The 24181-nt window shown below is 42.1% G+C and overlaps 1 protein-coding gene across 2 annotated transcripts in view; it reads left to right on the forward strand.

Annotated features, from left to right (window-relative positions):
• Positions 1-22808, forward strand: part of LOC121299142 (semaphorin-7A-like) — a 75801-nt gene extending 52993 nt beyond the window's left edge. The window contains exons 12-15 of one of the 2 annotated variants that reach the window (XR_005947368.1): positions 10873-11018; positions 11391-11449; positions 16389-16834; positions 21407-22808. Coding sequence is in view for 1 of the 2 variants with exons in the window: in XM_041226710.1 (XP_041082644.1) it covers positions 10873-11018; positions 11391-11449; positions 16389-16741 (558 nt within the window). In the remaining variant the exon portion in view is untranslated. Of the gene's footprint in view, positions 1-10872; positions 11019-11390; positions 11450-16388; positions 17245-21406 lie in introns of those variants that run through there. The other variant, XM_041226710.1, reaches the window with a different exon arrangement.
• The last annotated feature ends 1373 nt before the right edge of the window (positions 22809-24181 follow it).

Consider the following 24181-nt stretch of genomic DNA (forward strand, 5'->3'; position numbering starts at 1 on the left):
GGACCTGGAGGAGTTCCTCGGTGGTCTGGAGGACCAGGGCTGGTGCCTTGCCTGTGGGGATTTTGGGCACCCGGTGGTGCGCTGCCCCTACCAGGAAGGGAGAGGAGGAACTGCCGCAGGAGAGGAAGGTGAGGAGGTGGCAGAGAAGGGGAAAGGGGAAGAGGAAGGCAGAGGTCCCACCGCTGTCTCCACAGCCGCACCAGTCTCCTGCAAGGGAGGAAGAGCCGCACCAGTCCCCTGCAAGTGAGGGAGAGCCGCACCAGTCCCCTGTAACAAGGGTAGACTACACACCGCTCCCACCTCCACCACCAGGAGACTACACGCCGCTCCTACCTCCATGGGCAGGCGCAGAGCAGCAGGAGCTGCCTCTGCCTCCGCCACCTCCACCGGCAGGCGCAGAGCAGCAGGAGCTGCCTCTGCCTCCGCCACCTCCACCGGCAGGCGCAGAGCAGCAGGAGCTGCCTCTGCCTCCGCCACCTCCACCGGCAGGGGGAGAGCAGCAGGAGCTGCCTCTGCCTCCGCCACCTCCACCGGCAGGGGGAGAGCAGCAGGAGCTGCCTCTGCCTCCGCCACCTCCACCGGCAGGAGCAGAGCAGCAGGAGCTGCCTCTGCCTCCGCCACCAGCAGAGGGTGAATGCCTGCTGGGTCCCTGTCCACCAGCAGAGGGTGAATGCCTGCTGGTATCACTTCCCCACCAGCAGAGGGTGAATGCCTGCTGGTATCACTTCCCCCACCAGCAGAGGGTGAATGCCTGCTGGTATCACTTCCCCCACCAGCAGAGGGTGAATGCCTGCTGGTATCACTTCCCCCACCATCACGAGGAGAGGAGCTGGAGCTTCCTCTGCCTCCACCTCCATCAGGGGGAGAGGAGCAGGAGCTGCCTCTCCCTGCACCCCAAGGGCCAGGACTAGATGCTGGCGGTCCTCAGCAGCCCTTGCATAGGCTGCTGAGGGAAGCACGGGGAAGAACCTCCCGGCTGCAGTGGCCGAAAAGAGGGCCAACACCCGCACCCCAGCTTGTCCTGACTGCCAGCCTCGCTTCGCCCAAGGATGCCAGCCTCGCTTCGCCCAAGGATGCCAGCCTCGCTTCGCCCAAGGATGCCAGCCTCGCTTCGCCCAAGGATGCCAGCCTCGCTTCGCCCAAGGATGCCTCTGCATCGCCTGGGGTTGCCCGCCGCTCTGCATCGCCTGGGGTTGCCCGCCGCTCTGCATCGCCTGGGGTTGCCCGCCGCTCTGCATCGCCTGGGGTTGCCCGCCGCTCTGCATCGCCTGGGGTTGCCCGCCGCTCTGCATCGCCTGGGGTTGCCCGCCGCTCCGCATCACAGCCGGAAGTACTGTGGCCGGAACCCCACGAAGGGGAGCTGCCGGCCACGAAGAAGGGGGAGGAGGTCTGGAGACCGCCAACCCCAGCAGCAGTTTCGCTGCCGGAGGAGGGGGAGGAGGTCTGGAGACCGCCAACCCCAGCAGCAGTTTCGCTGCCGGAGGAGGGGGAGGAGGTCTGGAGACCGCCAACCCCAGCAGCAGTTTCGCTGCCGGAGGAGGGGGAGGAGGTCTGGAGACCGCCAACCCCAGCAGCAGTTTCGCTGCCAGAGGAGGAGGGGGAGGAGGTCTGGAGACCGCCAACCCCAGCAGCAGTTTCGCTGCCGGAGGAGGGGGAGGAGGTCTGGAGACCGCCAACCCCAGCAGCAGTTTCGCCGCCGGAGATCGTGGGGGAGGTCCGGAAACCTGCTCCCTCTGCAGTTTCTTCCCTGCAGGAAGAACGGTGGTTGAAGCCCCACCAAGGGGAGCTGCCGGCGCCGAAGGAGGGGGAAGGTCAGGAGACCACACCCCAAGCAGCCTTTCCGCTGCTAGGACTACCCTGGCAGGAGAATGCTACCCTGCTGACAGCATTACGACCTGTGGGCCCCTGGAAGCCTCTGGTCCTGGCCAAGGACTTTGGGCGGGACTTTTGGGCTTTTAAGGGGGGAGGTGGCCATTGAGGCCATGTGTGCTTTGCACAGGAGGGGGTATATGTAACAAAGTGCCCGCCCCTGTGTATATTATCTGTTATGTGTTGCGTGTGGTGTGTTTAAATGTTGGTGTATAGACATTGGTACACGGGATATAAACGGGTCTGTGTAACACGAGTGTTTAAAAAAATGTATATTTGTATTTAGGCACGAGGATTGCACAGCACTTCACGTGCAAGTAAAATGTAGTAATATGTGAGCACGGGGAATTGCACTTTATTAATTCACGTGCTGGGATTCAAGTGAATAATTAATTGGTAATTGAATCCCAGCACAATAGTATATATAGATGCACGTTGTCACATACTGGCGGTTGGGTGTTCGGTGAGCGGAGAACGGGATTGGAGACGGAGGAAATTAGTAGTAGTAGTCTGTTTTCGTTTGTCTATTTATTTTGGCGTAGAGTGCCGTGTCCTGTGTTTTTCGTGTTTGTTTAAACCTTTTATTTTGTAATAAACCGGCGCCAACAGGCGTCTTCATCATTTCATTTCATCCGTCCTGTGTTTTGTGTATTTCATTCCTTTTCCTGGTTCTGACGCCGCCCACTTCGGCCGTCTCTGTGACAACCCCTTAGGATTTTCACATATTTCACATATTTCAAACCTAAAATTTTATTAGATCTTAATCTAAGTTTAACAATAGCTAAAGATAATCTGATTAAACAAATGACACAAAAACATGATACTTTTTCAACATTTATTTATCCACAAATGATTCAACATTCAATATCCATGTGTGAACAAGTATGTGAACCTTTAGATTCAGTAACTGGTGGGCTTCCTTGCAGCTTGCTTCAGGTCCTGCCACAACATTTCGATAGGGTTTAGGTCCAGAATTTGACTAGGCCATTCTAAAATGCGGAATTTCTTCTTCTGCAGCCAGATCTTCTTTTGTAGATCTGCTTGTATGTTTAGGATCATTGTTTTGCTGCATGACCCACTTTTGGTTCAGCTTCAGCTCATGGACGGATGACCTGACATTCTCCTCTAGAATCTTCAGATACAATGCAGAATTCATGGCTGTGTCAATGATGGCAAGCCATCCAGGTCCTGAGGCAGCAAAGCAGTCCCAAACCATCACACTCCCACCACCATGCTTAACGGTTGGGATGAGGTTCTTCTGTTCAAATGCAGTGGTTTCCTCCTGGCTATCCTTCCGTGAACGCCATTCTTGTTCAGTCATTTTCTGATAGTTGAGTCATGAACACTCACATTACCCAAGGTGAGAGTGGCATGCAGATCCTTCGATCTTACTCTTGGGTTCTTTGTGACTTCCTTGATGATTTTCCAGTTTGTTCTTGGAGAGATTTTGGTAGGACGACCGCTCCTGTGTATAGTGACTGAGGTCTTGAACTTTATCCATTTGTAGACTGTCTGTCAGTGGATTGGTGGAGACCCAAATCCTTAGAAATTGTTTTGTAACCCTTTCTAGACTGATTAGCATCAATAACAGTTTTTTTCTGAAGTCCTTAGAGATTTCTTTTGATCATGGCATGACGTGTTTCCACACACCTGTATGGTGAAGACGAAACTCACAAAGTTTCTGATCTTTATATAGGGTGGGGCCTCCCAAATTCACCCCTGAAGATCTACCTAATTATTTAAACACCTGATTCTAATTATCCCCTTAATTCAGCTGATAAAACCAGGGAATCACTTTTTCACAATTACTCATTGTTTGTCTGATTCATACATCATTTTGTTTCAAAAGACATGGAATTGGTTAATATAAACCCTATTGAATATTTAACTGTAGCTCCTGTAAAGTGTGCTATCACTTTAAATACAAATGTTTCATTTCTTTGTAATATAGTTAGGATGCACCACACTCACAGCGAAAAGCTTGATGCACATAAACAGAACACTATTGGACAGAGCTCATCTCAGCAGCAATTAGATGTCAAATAGTGGAATTGGGGGATGGGACTTAGCAGGATTTGGAGTAGGTTGAGCTAAGAGAGTGAAGGGAGAGACGTATGTGATAGAGAGAGAAGAGGTTGAGCTAAGAGAGCGAGGGGAGAGATGCATTTGCTAGAAAGAAAAGGTTAAAAGCATAGGCTTTTGTGAGTTTTTCGTTTTGGGGAAGCTAGGGGCCCGATATTCAAAAGGTTTGTCTACTGTGCAGAGGAGTATGCGCGTCACAAATGGCCATTGTGTCAAAATTGCGCCAAGTTGACATATTCGAAACGTCCTTTTGTGCGTCACAATCCATTCTGCGCTGTGCAGAAATAAAATTTATGCATCGCGCAATATGGGGGGAGTGGCCGACAATATGCGTGATCCTGGTATATTCGAAGGTATGCGGCAAGCACAAAACCAGGTTTGTGACGTGCAGAATAAGGATTTTAAAAGGACTGCGTTAACTCTGTTCACACTACCATTCTAGCCTTGACTACAAACAGGCAACAATGGGAAACATGGGTAGCATGCAGCTAGTCCGTTGACGTGTGGATGTGAATGATGCAAAGCACACCCAGCAGCAGCAACCCCGACATAGGCGAAGATATGCTGAAAGGGTGCACCGGCCTCTGCACACATATGAGGAGCTCAGCAATGAGCAAATCGTGTCCAGGTATTGTCTCGACTTATTTATGCCACATGCTGCATGATGACCTGGCTAGAACAAACCTACGCAGTCATGCCTTGTCTGAGCAATTGGTAGTGACTGTCTGTATGTGTATCCTGGCTACCGGGACCTTCCAGAAGGTAGCAGGTGATACAGTGGGGATGACCTAATCAGCCGTGTCCGCCACCTCGACCGGTTCATAACCGCATTGCTGCGACGTGCTGAGGAACATATTAAATTCACCAGAGCAAACCGTGAGGAAATAATCCATTGTTTTTATGAGGTCATGCACCTGCCGCGCGTGGTAGTTGCGATTTACTGCACCCATATTGCTATCTGGGTCCCTGTTCCAGTTGTCCTATTCTATCAGGATTCCAGTTGTATTCAGAATAGTGGGAAATTTGAATAGCTATTCCATGCCATGTGAACAGGGTGTTCCGAATGAATCCGTCTGTATTCTGGATACCAGTATTCCGAAAATGTGATACCGAATACCCACTTAGTATTAGAATACTATCGGAATACTAGCCCTTCTAGACACCTTATTCAGAAAACCTTTTTTTTTTCTAGACACATGAGTCATCATTTTATAATCTATAATATATAAGATGATGGCTTCTGTGCACAACAAAGCCTTTGCAAAAACCGTGCACAAATATATTAGTACTTGTATGACCCCAAACTGGTTGCCGACTATTTTTAAATTGTTTTAGATAATTCTGTGTGAGTTACCGATACACGAAGTATTAGCCTCCCTGTGTTAAGGTGATCCGAACGGACACGGTCCTATTGAAATCGGCAGGTCCTGTTTTGAGTTAAAGTCGTGTTTATATAATCATTACATTCGTGTACATACTGGGGTTGACCTATAGCTGATATAGCTATGTATCTATTATAAAAACAGAGGAAAATGACAAATAATAAAAAACAATTTACAAAATCATGTAGTTGTAATTTTGGACCTGATATCATATAAATATATATATATTATATATATATATATATATATATATTATATTTACGATCCTCGCACTCACGGAGTTCGTTGCCCCTTTAAGATAGACCCAGGACACAAAAATTGATTTTTTTATACGGCGCTGACGCGCACTTTTTTAATAAACACAGAAATGAAAACAAAACAAATGCCTAGCTCCCTCTTGGAGCTCTGACTAAACATAGACTGGTTCCTCACTAAACCACAGGACGGCTAAGCCGTTTACCTGACAACCACGAGTGTGGAAACGGGCTTCTCTCAGCACTCTCTTCAATACGACTGGACACACACGCAGTCGGGCTCTTCACTCAGCAGCCGGGCAAATGGATGATTAGATGCACGATCACGTGCAAATAAACCGCCTAAAACACGAATTGGCCGACGTAAATGAAAAAGGAGTTGAGTCACGCTAATCTAGGGAAGTTATTTCCTGATACCTGACAAGCGCACTGCCCCCATTAACCGTGGCCAGGATGTAGCGGTCCGAGTGATCAGCGAGTCCGCTAAAGACGTTGGAAGGAACGACTAATACAAATGCACCAATGGGTATCCTAACTCTATGTTTAGCAGATCCAGGTACATTTCTGAAACTAAACTCATTAAAACAATTACACAATTAAACCCCATAACACCCAAATGTGCATTCTCACAAGGTTTTTAGCAGGGAAGGATTTTAACCCCCTCCCTGGTACCTTACACATCCTCCCCCTCAAGTGTGAAACACTGATCGGCCATACCAAAAATTAATTGTATAAATACTGTCATACACCAGTCTTGTGGCCCATTGCTTTATTTGGCTATTCCATAGGTTGCTGTGCATTACGGGTGAGGGTTGGGCAGCTGCAGTTAACGTTTTCCTAAAATCAGACCGGTGGTACGATCAACCAGTCAAAGACCTGTATTTTCTCCGCAGCAGTCCAATCATAAGTTAGCTGAGGCGGGACAAACAGTTCTGTTAACTATAATTTCTGTCTGTTTTTATGCAGCTGTTTGTCCAGTTTGTCGTTGTCGCTAATTGTACAGAGACTGTTCATTTATTGAGAAATCATAGTAGGCTACAATTAACATTTTAGGAGCGTATTTAGAATTAATTATGATTCTTACAAAAAAAATGGCATAACGAAAAAAAATCCATTCCAGCGACACTCAAAACCTTACAAACTGGGCTTAATCACGATGTTCAAATGGGTGAGTAGAATGAATAACATAGCGCATTTCTGTGTATTGTGTATATAAAAATGTTTGATTGATGTTTACTTTGCAGGTGAATGACCTTGTTACATTTACAAATTAGAGAGTGTGCTACCACAGTTAGACTTTGTCACGGCACGAAAAATCATTCAGAAAAAATGACAGATTCCAAAGCCTTAAATACTTAAACATACATCTATGTTGGATCAGCTGACCTTTAAAGAAACCTATATAGTATTTCCTTGTGATACAATACTGTTCTTATTCAATAAAACAGTGGTGTTATCAGTGCATTAATTTGAAAACTCGACGCCTAGCTATGGAGCCAATTGTATATTTGAATGGTCCGCATGTATGTGTGCACGATATATTGTGTATCGACTGTCATATCGATATATACTGTGGCAACACCAATGATAGCAGCTTGTCGCATTACTAATGGTGACTGTCCATCATTCTGCATTCTCTCTTGGCTGTTGTGTGCAGTTTCTATATTGGTAGTGAATGCGCAGACGGTTTTGCGAGGCACAAACAGGTTTGCGAATTGCTCAAAACATTTCTATATTCCAATGTCTCGCAACTGCTTTGTGTCGTTTTGGAATATCTCTCATTTTGTGCCAAAGCACTATTTTTTTGCAAGGCACAAATTTAGTAAGGAGATTGCGCGAAGATCGGGCCATACTATTGCACACTTTTCCCCCTGCATTTATTGTACAGTAAGATACTAAATACTAAGTTTCATTCACTGTGTTGAGTTTGAAAAATAGTCAACATAACACAAATAAAAGCTGTAAACCAGATTAATTCTCCTGTGTCTTTTTGAGAACTTGTATAATGTATAGCACAAAACAGATCATGAAACCACTTGGGTGCTACATATATATTTGACTTTTTTTCCCCCAACATAAGGTGGCCAAATAAATGAAGTCTAACATAGCACTAGTTGTACTTTAAACTGTGTTATGCCCTTTTAACCAAATTAGAACAACAGTAAGGATAACAAGCTGCACTATTTTGTTTTAAACCTTTAAATCCGTTGACCTGTTCTGCAGTCCTAGTACCTACACCAATTCCGAACACTATTTCCATCATTTCGCACCAATTTAAATACATTATTAACACTGACTGTTAAGCTTCTAAACATGCACTTACTATCGTATATAATCAAGGAGCATTCAATGTATTTCATAAGGTATGTTTAAAGAAAGAAATAAATAACTGCACTCTTACCGTAAACTTTTGAATATCTATGTAGGGTCGCAAAATGAAGTGCAGAGATGATCAGAGACAATCGATCACACCGATCGTTGCATCAAAGGTTTATTGCAGTGGTCATCAAAATACAGAGCGCTCCGGAGAATAACTGTCACTTCATCAGTAACTAGTGTATTCTGCCGGGGTAAAGCACATACATGGTTTATATAGTTCCTACATAAAATTCCCTGCTCCTATCAGGATTTGGCACACAGCAGACAATTCATCCATCCCTACCCCCTAAACTCATATACTCAACCAATAGAGGATAGCTGTGGGGCATGATCGCCCCCTCCGTTGCGGTTGTTATGTTCACTTCAACCTGGAATTTATGACCTAGCAAGCAAGCAGGCATTGCCCTTCTTCTCCCATCCCCCCACTGCCCCTGGACATCTGACCCAACCTAATGGTGTACTGAAACATTCCACCCTTCCCCCCTCCTTTCACAAATTCCTTACGAAACATTGTAAAACCGCACCCAAATGATCGTTGGTTGATCAAGTTATAATATTTGGTTCCTTCATCTATATGGGGCTCAGATCGGTGGAAGAATGGACATTAACCAGCCAAGCGGTCTCCTCAAATGACATTGAAATGCAACTAAATCCTGTATTTTGAACCCTGTTGATACTGCAACAAGACTATCATAGCCTTGTTTACCTGTGTATCTGAAAACTGTCTTTGGTAAGCAAAACCATTCATTTTCATCAGAATATTAAAATACGTTTTCATAATTAGAGCACAATAACCAGGCAGATGCAGTTTTGCAGACCCTTTTTCAGAAGTTCAAAAGACCCCAATTTCTAAAAATGGAGTGAATGACTTGAAAAATCTAAAGAAAAAACACCAGAAACAGTGTTCTGAAAGGTGACATTTGTTCAAACAGTCGAAGGAAGTATTCTGACTGTAGCGTCACATGCAGTTACAAATTCTCACATAACGGTGGTGTGTTGAAACAGACAGTAGGGCCTATGCTACAAAAATATTTTGCTACAAGTTCTGTAAAATCAGATTCAGATCAAGCTGTTTGTATAGATAACAGTAATTAGAATAAATGTAGAAATTGTAAAGAGGGTGTTCCAGGCAAGCGAAAAGGAGTCAGTTTTTGTCGGCTGCCTCCTGCAGCGGTATGAGGGCTCAGATCGGCGGGAAGAATTGACGTTAAACCAGCTAAGCATTGTCTCCTCCAATGACATTGAACTGCAACTAAATCCTGTATCTTAGGCTACTGTGTTGATTTCGATATCCCAGCTGCCCCAGTGGTCTGGCGGTTGCGCAGTAGAAACACGAGAAATATGTTTGTTAGACCTGCTTTGCTCGCCTGTGGAGGAAAAAAAAAACATCGATCTTAACTCAGAAATATTTTTTGTGTTGGTTGGAACAATTTCTTGTGAAGGTTTGGGCAATTTATTTTGAGGAGGCTTAGCCTCTTATACCTGCCGACCATGGTTAAAAGTTTATTTCTAAATAAATATCATCAAAACGATATATTTTGCACTGCTGTTAGTATTCCCTACCCATCTAATATTACTATGTAAACAAAACATCTGCTGTGTAGTACCAACTGTTTCTCTGAAGAAAAGAGAAAGACATATCATTCGGAATTTTAGAGTTTAGTTAAAAAAAACAAAACAACACAATTAAATAATTCTACTGCTGACATATGGAGACTGAGTCACAGATAGCACTTGGGGTGACCTGGAGAAAGCCCCAAGTACCTCTGGCAATGTGGGAAAAGAAGATTACCACACATGCTGTGTGTTTTTGTAGCATTCGGCTAGAGAAGGAAGAATATATCCTTATGCTGGCTGCCTGGTCGTGAGTACTGTACAAAACAGTTTAGTTGAAAACATTTATTTTTATTTTTGCTTATTTTACCTAAATAAGTGAAGGGACATTTTGTGTGTTTTTTTTAATTTTATTGCCACTACGTACCCAAGCACTGATTTTAGGCCTGCAACGTTTATTTGTATACTATTATTACTGAGCACGTGTACAGGTTGTGTGTGAGTGTGTGTGTGGGCCCACTGTAGTGCAATAGTTAATGAGTGTGTATAGCAATTGCTTATTATTTATTTAAGAGGTATATCATTTGTAAAGCCTGTTGATTTAAATATTACTTTGCTATTCAGTTAATTCTATAAATATAACAAGCGTGTTTTGTTTATTTTAGTTTCTGAAAAAAATACAGGAACCTAATTTTAGTTGAGTACAGTAACTTTAGTTAATGCGTGTTCTGTAAATGAATACCGAGTTAGAATAAATAATATTTCCTATTAGGGGGTTTACTTTATTTTAAATTTCCTTTAGAATAGGTGGAGGCATCACATAAAAACTAAAAAACAGTTCATACATATATTTTGACAGAGAGATATCACTAAGTAAACAACTGGGAACCCAGGGCCCCTCCACTTACATTGAGTCCGGTGTTTTTCTGTATTCAATACATCACTACGTTGGAGTGGGAGAGGTGTTACATAACCAAAGACTGGTTTTGATTCAAGAAGGCTATCATGGTAAAACTATGGAATTTCCATAATTATCATTGGAATTCACAAACTTTCTCGGAACACAGCGAATAAGGGGCGGGGTGGGGCAGGGCTGGAGATCCGGTGCTGAGTGTCATGTTGATATGTAGTGCCTTTTAAACGTGTTTACTGTGAATAAAATGACTTTACTCAACATGCGCTGTTTAAATTGAATAATGTTATTTTATATAAAATACGTTGGACCTGACAAGCCTGACAGGTGCAGAATAAATGGACCACAAAGGGTTAAGAAATAAACTAAATGTGACTGAAGACAAAATAATACAAGCCTTTCAAGAGTTTCTGATTTCTTTTTATTCCTTGTTTGCTAGAAAAAGCTGTATGTGGGTTCTAACTACGAGGTGGTTGAGATTGACCTGCAGAGTTGTGAGCAGTACGGCGATGGATGCGAGCAGTGCATTTTGTCTCGAGACCCCTACTGCGGCTGGAGCAACAACAAGTGTGCTAAAGCAGAATGGTACGTGCCAGCAGACATGAGATCCGCTACTGATTTTGTAATCCACGAAAATTGTACAGGCACCCCCCCACCCCACCCCTAAAAAAAATATATATGTCTGTGCCTGTCACAGATTACTACACTAATGGCAAGTTTTAATAAATCTGCTGAGAACAGGTGGTCCAAGTGGCCTTCTCCTCATCCGTACACTTTCTTATGTTCTAAGAAGATAAGATGTACTGGAATGTTTTGAAGCAGGTAATTTATAGGCTGTGAGGGTCTGATATAACTCTTGCCGCTGTTACCCACACACCAGTCCTACGTCTTGGAATCAGTACATGTAAACTTAATTAAAATGTTATTTTAATGAAAGTATTTTTTCTCTCTTTTTAGTGCCGCTGTTCAGCAGGTGGAGGATGGTGATCTTAGCCATTGTACACAGATTCCCAAATGTAAGCCCTGCTTGTGTGACTGGATGCATATTTCAGTAGTTGTATTATGTGCAATGTCTAGCTCTGGGTGTTCAGCTCTATAGACAAGCTGTCCTCCCAGCTGTGATTGGTGTAACAAGGCAGTGTGTCAGATTGCTGTAAATAGCCATAGATCGTGACATAACTTAATACTGGTAGCTAAAACTCCTAACACTCTGCACAGGTACATGGGTTCCATCCTGGCTTAAGATATCAGAGCATGTTCTCAAAGTGTTTCCTCCAGTTCTTACATCTTGTTATTTTGAAAGGTGATAAAAAAACAGAACCCAAATGTCAAACTGTAACTCCAGAACTCTCCTGTTGTCTGTATCATAACCAATACTTTACTTTATCTTCTTTATTTTGGACAAATGGTAAAATACATGTGGTGTTATTGAAAGCGAATAAAGTATTTAACTACTTTCAGACAACCATTGTGTGACCCAAGTAGAAGTGAAATACAGAGCAAAGCCCTTTTACGAACCAACCTGCTCTGGAACAAGCCTTAAAGTGCTACAGAGAAAGCTTTACAATGTCTACAGGAAGTGTTCACCCCCTTGGACGTTTTCAGTTTGTTGTGTTAAAACCTGAAATCTTGATGCTTTTAACTAAATGGGATTTTTTTCCGTTTGATTTACACAATTTACTCACCACTTTCAATGTGTGAAAAAATGGGAGGGTATAAAAACAAATCAATTAAAAGTAAAAACCTGAAAAGTCTTCATTAAATAAGTATTCATCCCCCTTTGCTATTACACTCCTAAATAAGCTCAGGTCCAACCAATTGCCTTCAGAATTCACACAATAAGTTAAATGGAGTCCATCAGTGTGCAATAAAGTGGTTCACATGATTTCAGATTAAATACACCTGTCTGTAAGGTCCCACAGTTGGGTAGTGCATCAAAGCAAAGATACTACCATGAAGACAGAGGAACTCAAAACATCTCTGGGATAAAGTTGTAGAATGGCACAGATCAGGGAAGGCATATAAAAACATTTGAAAGGCATTGGTTATCCCATAGAGCACAGTCAAGTCGATCATTAAAAAGTAGAAGGTATATGGCACTACCCAGAATCTGCTTAAAGCAGGCCATCCTCCCAAACTGAGCAGCCGGGTAAAAACGGCATTGATCAGAAAAACCATCAAGAGGCCAATGACAACTCTGAAAGACCTACAGCATTCCATGGCTGAGATGGGAGAAACTGTCCATGTGTCAACAATAGCTGAGGTACTCCACAAATCTGTCCTGTATGGAAGAGAGGCAAGAAGGAAGCCATTTCTGAAAAAAAAGCCCATGTAAAATCTTGCTTGGAATTTGCAAAAAAAGGCATGTGGGAGACTCTGAAAAGATGTGGCAAAAGATTCTGTGATCCGATGAAACAAAAATTGAACTATTTGGCCTAAATGCTAAGCGTTTCGTCTGGCGCACACCCAACACAGCACATCACCCAGGTAACACCATCCCTACTGTGAAGCATGGTGGTGGCAGCATCATGCTATGGGGATGCTTTTCATCGGCAGGGACTGGGAAGCTTGTCAGGGTAGAGTGCAAAATGGAAGGAGCTAAATATAGGCAAATCCTTTTGGAAAACCTACTTCAGTCTGCAAAAGACCTAAGACTTGGACGGAGATTCAACTTTCAGCAGGACAATGACCCCAAACACACAGCCAAAGCGACACTGGAGGCTTAAAAACAAGAAAGTGAATGTCCTAGAGTGGCCCAGTCAAAGCCTGGACTTGAATTGAGAATCCGATTGAGAATCTGTGGCAAGACTTGAAGATTGTTGTCCACCAACAATCCCCATCCAACTTGACAAAGCTTGAACAATTTTGCCAAGAAGAATGGGTAAATATTGCACGATCCAGATGTGCAAACCTGGTAGAGACTTACACCAAACACCTGTCTCTGTGAGGTTCCTTGGTCAGGTAGTAAATTGCAAGCAAAGACTCAACCATGAAGACCAAAGAGCTTTCAAAACAAGTCAGGGATAAAGTCATTGAAAAGCACAGATCAGAAGGGTACAAAAAAATATTGAAGTCTCTGAATATCCCTGTGAGCACAGTCTACTCAATCATCAAGAAATGGAAGGTGCATTGTACCACCCAGACACTGCCTAGATAAGGCTGCACCTCCAAACTGAGCAGCTGGGCAAGGAGGAAACTGGTGAGGGATGCCACTGTGAGGCCAACGACAACTTTGAAAGAGCTACAGAGTTCAATGGCTGAGATGGGAGAAAATGTACATCAGTCAACATTATCCACAACGCTTCACAAAAGTAGCCTGTGTGGCAGGGTGGCAATAAGGAAGCCATTACTAAAAATAAGCCATCTCAAAGCCCGTATGGAGTTTGCAACAAAGCACCCGAGTGATCCTGCAAAAATGTGGCAAAAGTTGTTGTGGTCAGGTGAGACCAAATTGGAACTTTTTGGTCTAAATGCCAAGCGTTACGTTTGACGCAGACCCAACACAGCACATCTTCCAGTTAACACCATCCCTGCAGTGAAGCATGGTGGTGGCAGCATCATGCTATGGGGATGCTGCTTAGGATTGAAGGAAACATGGATGGAGCAAAGTACAGGTAAATACTAGAGGAAAACCTGTTTCATTCTGCTAAAAACTTAAAATTGGGGTGAAAATTCACCTTTCAGCAGGACTATGATCCAAAGCACAAGGCCAAAGCTACACTGGAGTGGCTTAAAAATAAGAAAGTGAATGTCCTTGAGTGGCCCAGTCAAAGTCCTGACTTGAATCATATTGAGAATCTGTGGAAAGACTTGAAAACCGCTGTCCATAAGCGATCCCCAAGCAACTTGAGACAGCTTGAGCAAATCTGCCATGGAGAATGGGCACAAATTTCACCAAGCTGGTGTGCAAAGTTGGTAGAGACTTACCCAAAAAGACTTGCGGCTGCAATTGCTGCCAAAGGTGTTTCCATCAAATATTGAGTTGATAGGTCTGAATACTTATGCAATCAACATATTTCAGTTTTTTCTCTTTAGTTTTTGCTGACATTTACTGTAACTTTTCTTACCCGTAGTCTTCAGTTTGAGCATTCTAGTTTTGCCTAAAATATTAAGTTTAAAAAAATGTGTATGCATCATTTTGTAATTTCACAAAATGGGACATCATAGGAAAGGTCTAAATACTTTTGCAAGGCACTGTATATATCCCTTTCATTCAGGCAATACAGCATATAGGGGATCAGGAGATACTGTATATACTACCCTGGCTTAGAAACCCTACCTGTCCAGATGACCAACAGCTGCTGAGGGAGCATTAAACACAACGCTTGGGCAAATGTGGGTAGTGGACACTTGAAACGGACTGAAGTGCAGAATTAGTTTGTTGCCAAAATTGACACTGCCTGCTGTGAGACAGACAGGGAAGGTTAACAGTGTTGCCAAGTCTCACAAGAAAAAAAAATGACACTGCCTTTCAAAACAAGCCCAAAACAAGCAAACCCATGTTAGGCTATGGGTGTTTATGCAAGTTCTACCAACAACTCTCAAAAACAAGCCAAATTCTGCTTACTATAAGATGACTTGGCAACTGTGAAGGTTACCTTAGCAGCCAGTTTCAATTGGACAGGAGCGATCCGAGGAGTGCTGTGCTGTCAGAGATTCTCTCCTTTCTTATAAGTTATGTTGGATTTACTGTTTTGTCAAATATTAATGATGCAAACAAGTAAAACACAGTCAATCCGTTCATTTGCAATTTTATTTGGTCACTTGTTGGATGTTGTTGCGCTGTTTTGGGGATAACACAGTTCATGGTAAGTGGTTATATACAGAATTGTAAACCCACAAGAGATAGACAACATGACACACCAGACAAAGCAAAACACAATAACAAAAAAAAGCCACCTGCATTACTGACCTGCTCCCTTGCAATATTTATAATTAAGAACAAACATGCTCATTAACATTTACACGTGAAATACGGGTTTCCTTACGAAACTGGATGTAGATTTCCCTTATGTTTCATCATTTACAGGAGTAAATGAGATTTACCCTATCCCTCTCTTTGGCCGTTTTTTTCGGCCACAAACCTGATTTACTCGAGTAATTCTCCCTAACGTGCACGCGCATCGCCATTTCACGTGTAAACTGACCCACATGGAAACCACATGAATGTCTTCTGAATTCACAACATCAGCTGCTTGATCTAATCTATTCAATCAGAAGCATGTTATTGGTTCCTGACTCCTGACAAAGTTCAGCATTGAGATCGTTTCAACTCTCTGTCCTCTTGCACAGGTTCATAGGGGTGGGAATAGGTTTATGAATATTCATAACAAACCCCATATAATAACAACATCTGCATTACAGACCCCTGCCCAGTTAGAGAGATGCAAGATGTGCAGGGAGTGCACCTCCAAGGAGTATTCATATTCATGTTTATACTCAAAGTGTGCCTAAGATATTGGCACACAGGACACTTTATAGCCTAGGCAGTGAAATCTCACTTAAAGGTTTTATTACTGGTTCTTATACCACCCTAACCCACAAAATGAATTTATTTGTTTATTTGTTGCCATTATATGGGGCTTGTCATGCGTATTCATAAACCTGTCCCCACCTCTATGATCTCTGAACCTGTGCCGGAGCGAGCTGGTAGGATGGACAGATGAACCAATCAAAATGCTTTATGAGAGATGTCAGGAACCAATGAAATGCTTCTGATTGAACTAGTTTGATTGAAGCAGCTGATGTTGTGAATTAAAAAGATTGGAAGACCCGATGAATAACTGATGTGAAATGAAAATAACAAAACCAATTAATGACTAGGGGTATGTCAATAAAAATATCAAATTAAGTTGAAAACGCTATTGTAGGAATACCTTAGACAAAGCAGAACACTAGGGAAGGTAATGTGCCCTAAACACCAGCCTGTTTAGTAACACTTTTCTTCTGTTTTAGATAAACATTATCTATCACAGAGGGGAAACCCTCAAGACCGGCAGCTGAAAAGCATCGCACCCTTGTCTACCCCCTACTTCCTATCCTGCCCCATGACTTCCCATCATGCCTCACACTCCTGGCACCATAACAACAGGACCATTGACTGCCAGTTCAGCAAATCGGACTGCCTACACCTGATTGAGAGAATGACACCAGACCTCTACGGAAAGTATCAGTGCTTTGCTGAGGAAAAGGGATACCAGCGACTGGTGACAGAATACACACTGGTACCTAGGTCAGGAACCACAGCGCTTAGCTCCAAGGTCCAGTTCCTGGGGACCATTATCCTGCTCATGGGACTCATTCTCTGAGGAGGGAAGGACTGGCCATGCTTCTGTTGCTGTACCTCTAAATCCCATTGTATTGAGGGGAAACAATGAAGAATGCAGCTGAATTAAAACATGGTATAGTTTAACAGCAATGTACCAATTAACCATGCTTTTCCCATGCTTATATTTGCTTGTGTTGTGCTTTTCCATAGTTACCAATGCTTTACCATTAGTTCTAATGGTTTTCTTGTTTGCCTCTGCTTTACTGTGCTTTACCTTGCTTTCATTATGCTTTTACCATGTTGTACCACAGTACATTTTTATTAGTGCCAAGTCAGGTTTAGTATGCCTAGTATACCATAAAACAGATTCCTTAAACAGTAGTTCTAGGGCTCTGTTTGCATTTCCAGAGGAATGTACTATAGCAGCACATGGCATGCAAGAAGTATTATTAAGTGTGAAAGTGGTTAACAGGTAGAAAACAGAAAGTACTGATTAGAGGAAAAACCTCAGAATGGAGTGTGGTAACCAGTGGTGTAACACAGGGATCAGTATTAGGTCCTCTGCTATACCTAATTTACATTAATGATTTAGATTCTGGTATAGTAAGCAAACTTGTTAAATTTGCAGACGACACAAAAGTAGGAGGAGTGGCAAACACTGTTGCAGCAGCAAAGGTCATTCAAAATGGTCTAGACAAGATTCAGAACTGGGCAGACACATGGCAAATGACATTTAATAGAGAAAAGTGTAAGGTACTGCACGCAGGAAAAAAAAATGTACATTATAAATATCATATGGGAGATACTAAAATTGGAGAAGGAATCTATGAAAAAGACCTAGGAGTTTTTGTTGACTCAGAAATTTCTTCATCTAGACAATGTGGGGAAGCTATAAAAAAGGCTAACAAGATGCTCGGATACATTGTGAAAAGTGTTGAATTTAAATCAAGGGAAGTAATGTTAAAACTGTGCAATGCACTAGTAAGACCTCATCTTGAATATTGTGTTCAGTTCTGGTCACCTCGCTATAAAAAAGATATTGCTGCTCTAGAAAGAGTGCAAAGAAGAGGGACCAGAATTATTCCGGGTTTAAAAGGCATGTCATATGCAGACAGGCTAAAATAATTGAATCTGTTCAGTCTTGAACAAAGAAGACTATGCGGTGACCTAATTCAAGCATTCAAAATTCTAAAAGGTATTGACAATGTCGACCCAAGGGACTTTTTTGACCTGAAAAAAGAAACAAGGACCAGGGGTCACAAATGGAGATTAGACAAAGGGGCATTCAGAACAGAAAATAGGAGGCACTTTTCTACACAGAGAATTGTGAGGGTCTGGAATCAACTTTCCAGTAATGTTGTTGAAGCTGACACCCTGGGATCCTTCAAGAAGCTGCTTGATGAGATTCTGGGATCAATAAGCTACTAACAACCAAACGAGCAAGATGGGCCGAATTGCCTCCTCTCGTTTGTAAACTTTCTGTGTACTTTCTTTTTGGTCCCTTTTTATCGCTCTGTAAAGTGACTTTTTTTGCTGAATTTTTTTTTTTAATTGATCTATTAAACCATTTTGGCAATTTAGTTTTACATTTAGATTTGTCTACTTTAGGGATGTAATTATTTTGCGCCTCTAGTACTACATTTTCCTTTTTCTGTGGATGTTTTCTCTATTTTACTCCAATCTACTTCTGTTAGTCTCTGTTTCATACCTTCATAGTTTGCTTTTCTAAAATTGTAAACCTTAGTTTTAGTCATTAATTTTGGGGTTTTAAAAAGCACTTCAAATGAGACCATGTTGTGGTCTGAGTTTGCTAGTGGTTCTCTGACCTCTGTTTTAGTTATTCTGTCTTTGTTATTTGAAAAGACTAAATCAAGGCATGCCTCCCCTCTAGTCGATGCCTTAACAAATTGTGTTAGGAAGCAGTCATTTGTCATTTACACCATTTCAATTTCATCCGTCGTGCCCACCACCGGGTTTTCCCATTTTATATGGGGGAAGTTGAAATCCTCCATTAATATGGCTTCTCCTTTGCTCCACGCATTTCCAATGTCATTGTATAACAGATTATTTTGCTAACTGTCTGAATCTGGCCGTCTATAGCATGCTCCTATTATTATGCCCTTTGAATTTTTGTCCGTTATTCTGACCCATATTGATTCGGCTTTATTTTCTTTGTCCAGGTTTAACACCTGGGCTTCAAGACTGTTTCTTATGTATAGCGCTACCCCTCCACCTCTTCTGTCCTGCCTGTCTTTCCTATACAGTGTATACCCACAAATATTATATTCATCCCCATCACTCTCAGACAACAAAGTTTCTGTAACACCTATCACATCATTGTTACTTGTTAGTGCAGTAGCTTCAAGTTCTAAAATGTTGTTTCTGATACTTCTAACGTTTAGATAAATACATGTAATGGTTGTCTTAACTGAGTTGTTGTCCTTGTTTTGATGCGGTCTCCCTTCTGTTTTTTTGTTGATTTCTCCCCCCTTTCTAGTTTAAATGCTTCTGAACCTGCTCGAGGATCTTTTCCCCAAGTAGACTGGTTCCCTTTTTATTTAAGTGCTGTCTGTCCCATTGTAGAATGTGATCCAATGATCAAGATAGGTGAAGCCTTCCCGTGTGCACCAGATCTTCAGCCATGCGTTTAGATTAATTATTTCCAGCTGTCCATATGGTCCATTGCAAGGTGCCGGTAGTATAACACAATATACCACAGTTTTGGTTTTCTCTTTTAATTTCCTTCCTAGCTCTCTGAATTTGTTTTGCAGGGATTTTGGTCTATCTCTTCCAATGTTTTTTGTACTGATGTGGACGACTACTACCGGGTCGTCTCCTGTTCGTTCTAGGAGCCTGTCCACGTTCTCAGTGATGTGCTTGACAGAGGCTCTCAGAAGGCAGCACACTGTTGTAGTAAGGGGTTCCAAACTGCAAATTGAACTTGCTGTGTTTCTCAATATGGAGTCCCCAACAATCATGACCTCCCTTCTTTTTGCTGTCTGGTCACCACTGTCAATAGGGTCCTGGATGTTGTTCCTTTCGTTTTCTTGTTAATGGTTTTGCTCATCAAAATTTTTAAGTGACTCAAATTTTTTGGTTGTTTTTATTTCTGGTTGTTGTGTTTGACGAAGTTTCTTTTTTTCCCTGCTTCTGCCTACCTGAACCCAGCTGTTCTGACCTTCTATCTCCGTGGTGGCTTTCAGTCTGCTAGGGGTGGTGCAGACTTCCATGAATTGTGGGTGTGCAAGCTCCTCAAGATCTTGTTGCTGTCTCTTTTCTTCCAGCTTCATTTCTAGCATACTTACTAGTTTATGAAAGTCCTGGATAGTGTGGCAGTTTACACACACTTGGTTTAGCTCCGCTTGGTTTTCTCAGATTTCCCACATCATGCAGGTGTCACAAATTACTGGCTTGAAGACCATGTTGATGGCTTTTTTTTTTTTCTTTTTTTGAAGTTTAGTTTCTTCTGCAGCTGTCAACCTGATTTCAGACTGCTTCTAAACTGCTCTGCACTTTTCCACACCTGTACTTCTCGCATGCTGTCGCTGGGAAGACTGCCTCGTTTAAAGCTGCATTGTTCTGCTGTGCTGTTGGCTCCTCCCCTCGCCCGTGTCTCAGAACGACGCTGAATTTGAATCAGCTGCTCCAAGTTTCAGCTTGTTTGTTATCAGAAAAACACTCACGGCTGTTTGACTTTGAGCTGCAGTGTTTCCCCAATGTCCTGTGTTTTCTGATTAAAGCTAAAGATGTAATTTATCCTTACTGCTTCTAAACTGCTCTGCAGTTTTCCACACTTGTACTTCTCCCCCGCTGTCGCTTCCACTCGCTGTCACTGTGCAGACTACCGGTAAACTTAAGTTTGACCAGATTCTGACTTTTACCGTAACATATACAAGCTATGGTTGAGCGCCATCACCCAGTGATTCACCAAGCCTTATAGGATGGGGCTCAAACATATTTTTAGATTTAACAGAAAAAAATCTAAGTGGATTTTATTAATCATTTTGAATTTAACTTAAGGTATCTGAAACTAAAACTATGATAATTAAATGCTTACGCTAAAGTAAATAAATGATTATCTTATAAGTGCATATAAATGCTATATTATTTTTACTAATCTTTATTTGAAGGTGACAAAGATACAGTAGCACACTTAGTACGTTTTTCCTCCTCGATTTAGACATAATAAAATATTTTTATGCTTAATTAACTGCAGTCATCATATATTTGTCATTGTTTATTTTAATCTTTTTTTAAACAAGTCAAATATTAAATGTTTATTGTTTATCGTTGTTATAATGAATAGACTCAATGTGTATCGCTTTGATTAATGTGTGATTGTTTATTATTGTTATAGATGAACAAAACTATTTAAATACAATGTACTAGAACAAAGGTATTGTGCATTTGGTCTTGCAAAGGTATCTTTTAATAACAGATAGTCAATTATTATTCCCTTTTTTGTATTTGATGCATTGGTAGTTTTGTAAATGTATGTAGATGTATTCATTATTTTGTTATATTGTTTTTATGAAGAACTGGAAAATCAATGAACTTTTTTTTTTTAAACGACAAAAAAATTAAAACATGCTATAAATGAGTTTACAGTTTATAGGTGTGAAATAAGATATGTAATTAAAATACTGCTTGGACATTACAGAACTTACCAGTATGTTAAAACAGCACTGTTTATAAATTATGTTAGCAGAGTCTTCAGAAATCCAGGTCTGTTATCATCCAGACTGAAGCAGGAGGGGCAGACTGAGGACTCTGCTAATTGGAGGGCTTTCCCACTGCCAAACCGACGAGAGTTACCACTAAAGGCTATAAGCTACAGAGCTGTCTGAGAGGAAGACAAATACTCCCTCTGTCAGTGGAAGAACTGAGACTGTTTCTAATTCAATACCCTTGCAAAAAGGCTCCCTGCCTGTCTGCCTGCCTATGACTGTGGTCAGTTCATGGGCAACATCTGAAAATAGGGAACAAAATCAAGATGATAAGGAACACAGGGAGTTTTATTTCTTCAAATAAGGAACAGATTTGGAAAATAAAGAACAAGCACCAACCCTGCCCCTGCTGTAGTTCAAAGGAGTTCCACGGGATCTTCAGTGTCCACAGAGGAGACGCCTCCTCAGAATCTGGGTGCCTCCTGTCATCGTGAGGCACTGAGTGAGCTCCAGACCAGAGAAGAGTGCTCCCGCCTACCCACCCCCTGAGGTTCCATAGATTACTATCAGCTGATGAAGAGTGATCCTGACTCAGCCAACCCACCCCTTGAGGTTCCATAGATTACTATCAGCTGATTAAGAGTGCTCCCGACTCAGCCAACCCACCCCCTGAGGTTCCATAGATTACTGTCAGCTAAATACTGCTCAGGCCCAGCCTGGCCTGAAATTACAGCAAACCCCTTAACAATTCTCTTGAAACGATTATTTTGTATTATTTTTGTTTTGTCAATGTATTCATGGTACTCCAATGCTTTCTAACTGTGGCCCACAGGGCTCCAATACATGGTCCAACTGGTGTGTATCTATATTGTAGCAGGGCAAGGGCCCTGGAAGTGTAAAAATGTGTTTTGTGGCAGGGACAGGGTGAAAAGCCCTTCTGCCAAGCTAATTGTTTTTATTTAATTGCATTGTTAATTGTTTTGGCAGTTGGCCTATACCATCTGCCAATACCTGTTTCAATGGGGCATATAAACCCCAGAGTTAGTTTATTTGGGGCTGCTGCTGAAGGAAGCCAGGTTATTAGAGAGGATATAGTCCTAATCCAGGGCGAGTAGTGCCCAAGAAGTTTTCTGTGAGTACAATTGTGTACCTTGCAACGCTATACCACAAGGTTTATTTGTGTTATTGTTTTGACAGCTAAATAGCTTAGCCGTCCTGTGCGTAGTAAGGCTCCTATAAAAAGTGTTTAGTTAGCGCTCCAAAGTGGAGCTAGGTTTGTGTTTTATTTATTTTGTATTATTAAAAGTGCATGTAAAAGCACTGAAAAAATCAAGTTTAAGTCTCTGGGTCACATTTATAGGGGTACGAAACCAAAATATGGCCATTCCTACCACTACACACACACAGTGCCTACAGAACGTGTACACCCCCTTTCAAAATTTTAACCTTTTGTTGTCATGTAGCCTGGAATTAAAATAGTTTATTTATTTTTTTTTTCATTTATCTACACATCCTACCTCACAAAGTCAGTAGTGATTCTGTGGAGTTCGTACCTTGCAACCTTATTACAACAAGGTGTATTTGTTGTTATTGTTTTGACCAGACTAAATAGGGTTAGCCGTCCTGTTGGTTAGTTGGGGCTCCTATACAAAGTGTTGAGTTAGGGGTCGCTCAACGGTTTGGGTGAGGCTAGGTGTTGTGTTTTTTTTGTATTTTGTCTTATTAAAAGGCATGTAAAAAGCACTGAAAATCCGAATCAGTTTACGTCTCTGGGTTTTCATTTATAGGGGTCGTGTTACGAAACCAAATCATTTCGTGCCAGTCGACCAACTCACACATTTTCACAGGTACCTGGGTTTTACCCGTGTTCACCCCCCTTTATCAAAAATTTAAATATTGTGGTACTGTTGTGGTGGATAAAATGGACGATGGTGTAGTTTGGTGTAGTTTTGTTTTTAATTTATCTACACATCCGATGTTTCACAACTTCACAAGATATTCTGAAATTTAGCTTGGTTCGGTGAGCTGTGTACCCCCCCCCCCTGTAATAGGTCATCCAAACTTAGCTTCATTCTGTGGTTTTATGGTCACCCCAGTGCAGGTTGCATGCTGATAAACAAGTGTTCACCAAGTCACTGTTGCTAAAATTGGGCTGGCTAATGGTGGGATAGGTTTAAAGTGTGGTCACAACAGGAACTCCTTTTCTCCGCCTCGATGGGCCTTTTTTGTGAATTTTTTCAAATGTGGGGTAGTAAAAAACAGTTGTTGAGATCCTGTGTAGGGATGGAGGTGAAGGTTACATATATTTGACTTATATCGAACTCGTAACATACAATGAAATGGGGGTTTGGGGGAACATTATTTATGGGATGTTCTTCCTGCTTCAGCAATGGTTTCTTTGGGGCATTTAGTTGATGTCGGGTAATGGTGGGTCAGAGTTAACAAGTGACAGGTCACGTGTCCACATTGGCAAAGTGTGCATGTGACAACAATATCCCCAAGCACTCCTCAAATCTGGCCTGTATGGTAGGGTGGCAAAAAGGAAGCCATTACCAAAGAAAGCCTACCTTGAATCCTGTTTAAAGTATGCAAAAAAACACTCAGGAGAGTCTGTAGCCATGTGACAATAAGTTTTTTGGTCTGACAATACAAAAATTGAACTTTCAACACAACGCATCACCCAAAGAACACTGTCCCTACAATGAAGCAAGGTGGTGGCAGCATCATGTTATGGGGATGTTTCAAATCAGCATGGACTGGGGCATTTGTCAGGATAGAAGGGAAATGAATGGAGCAGAGTACAGTGAAGTCCT

The sequence above is a fragment of the Polyodon spathula genome, chromosome 24 (assembly GCF_017654505.1).
Source record: "Polyodon spathula isolate WHYD16114869_AA chromosome 24, ASM1765450v1, whole genome shotgun sequence".
NCBI lineage: Eukaryota > Metazoa > Chordata > Actinopteri > Acipenseriformes > Polyodontidae > Polyodon > Polyodon spathula.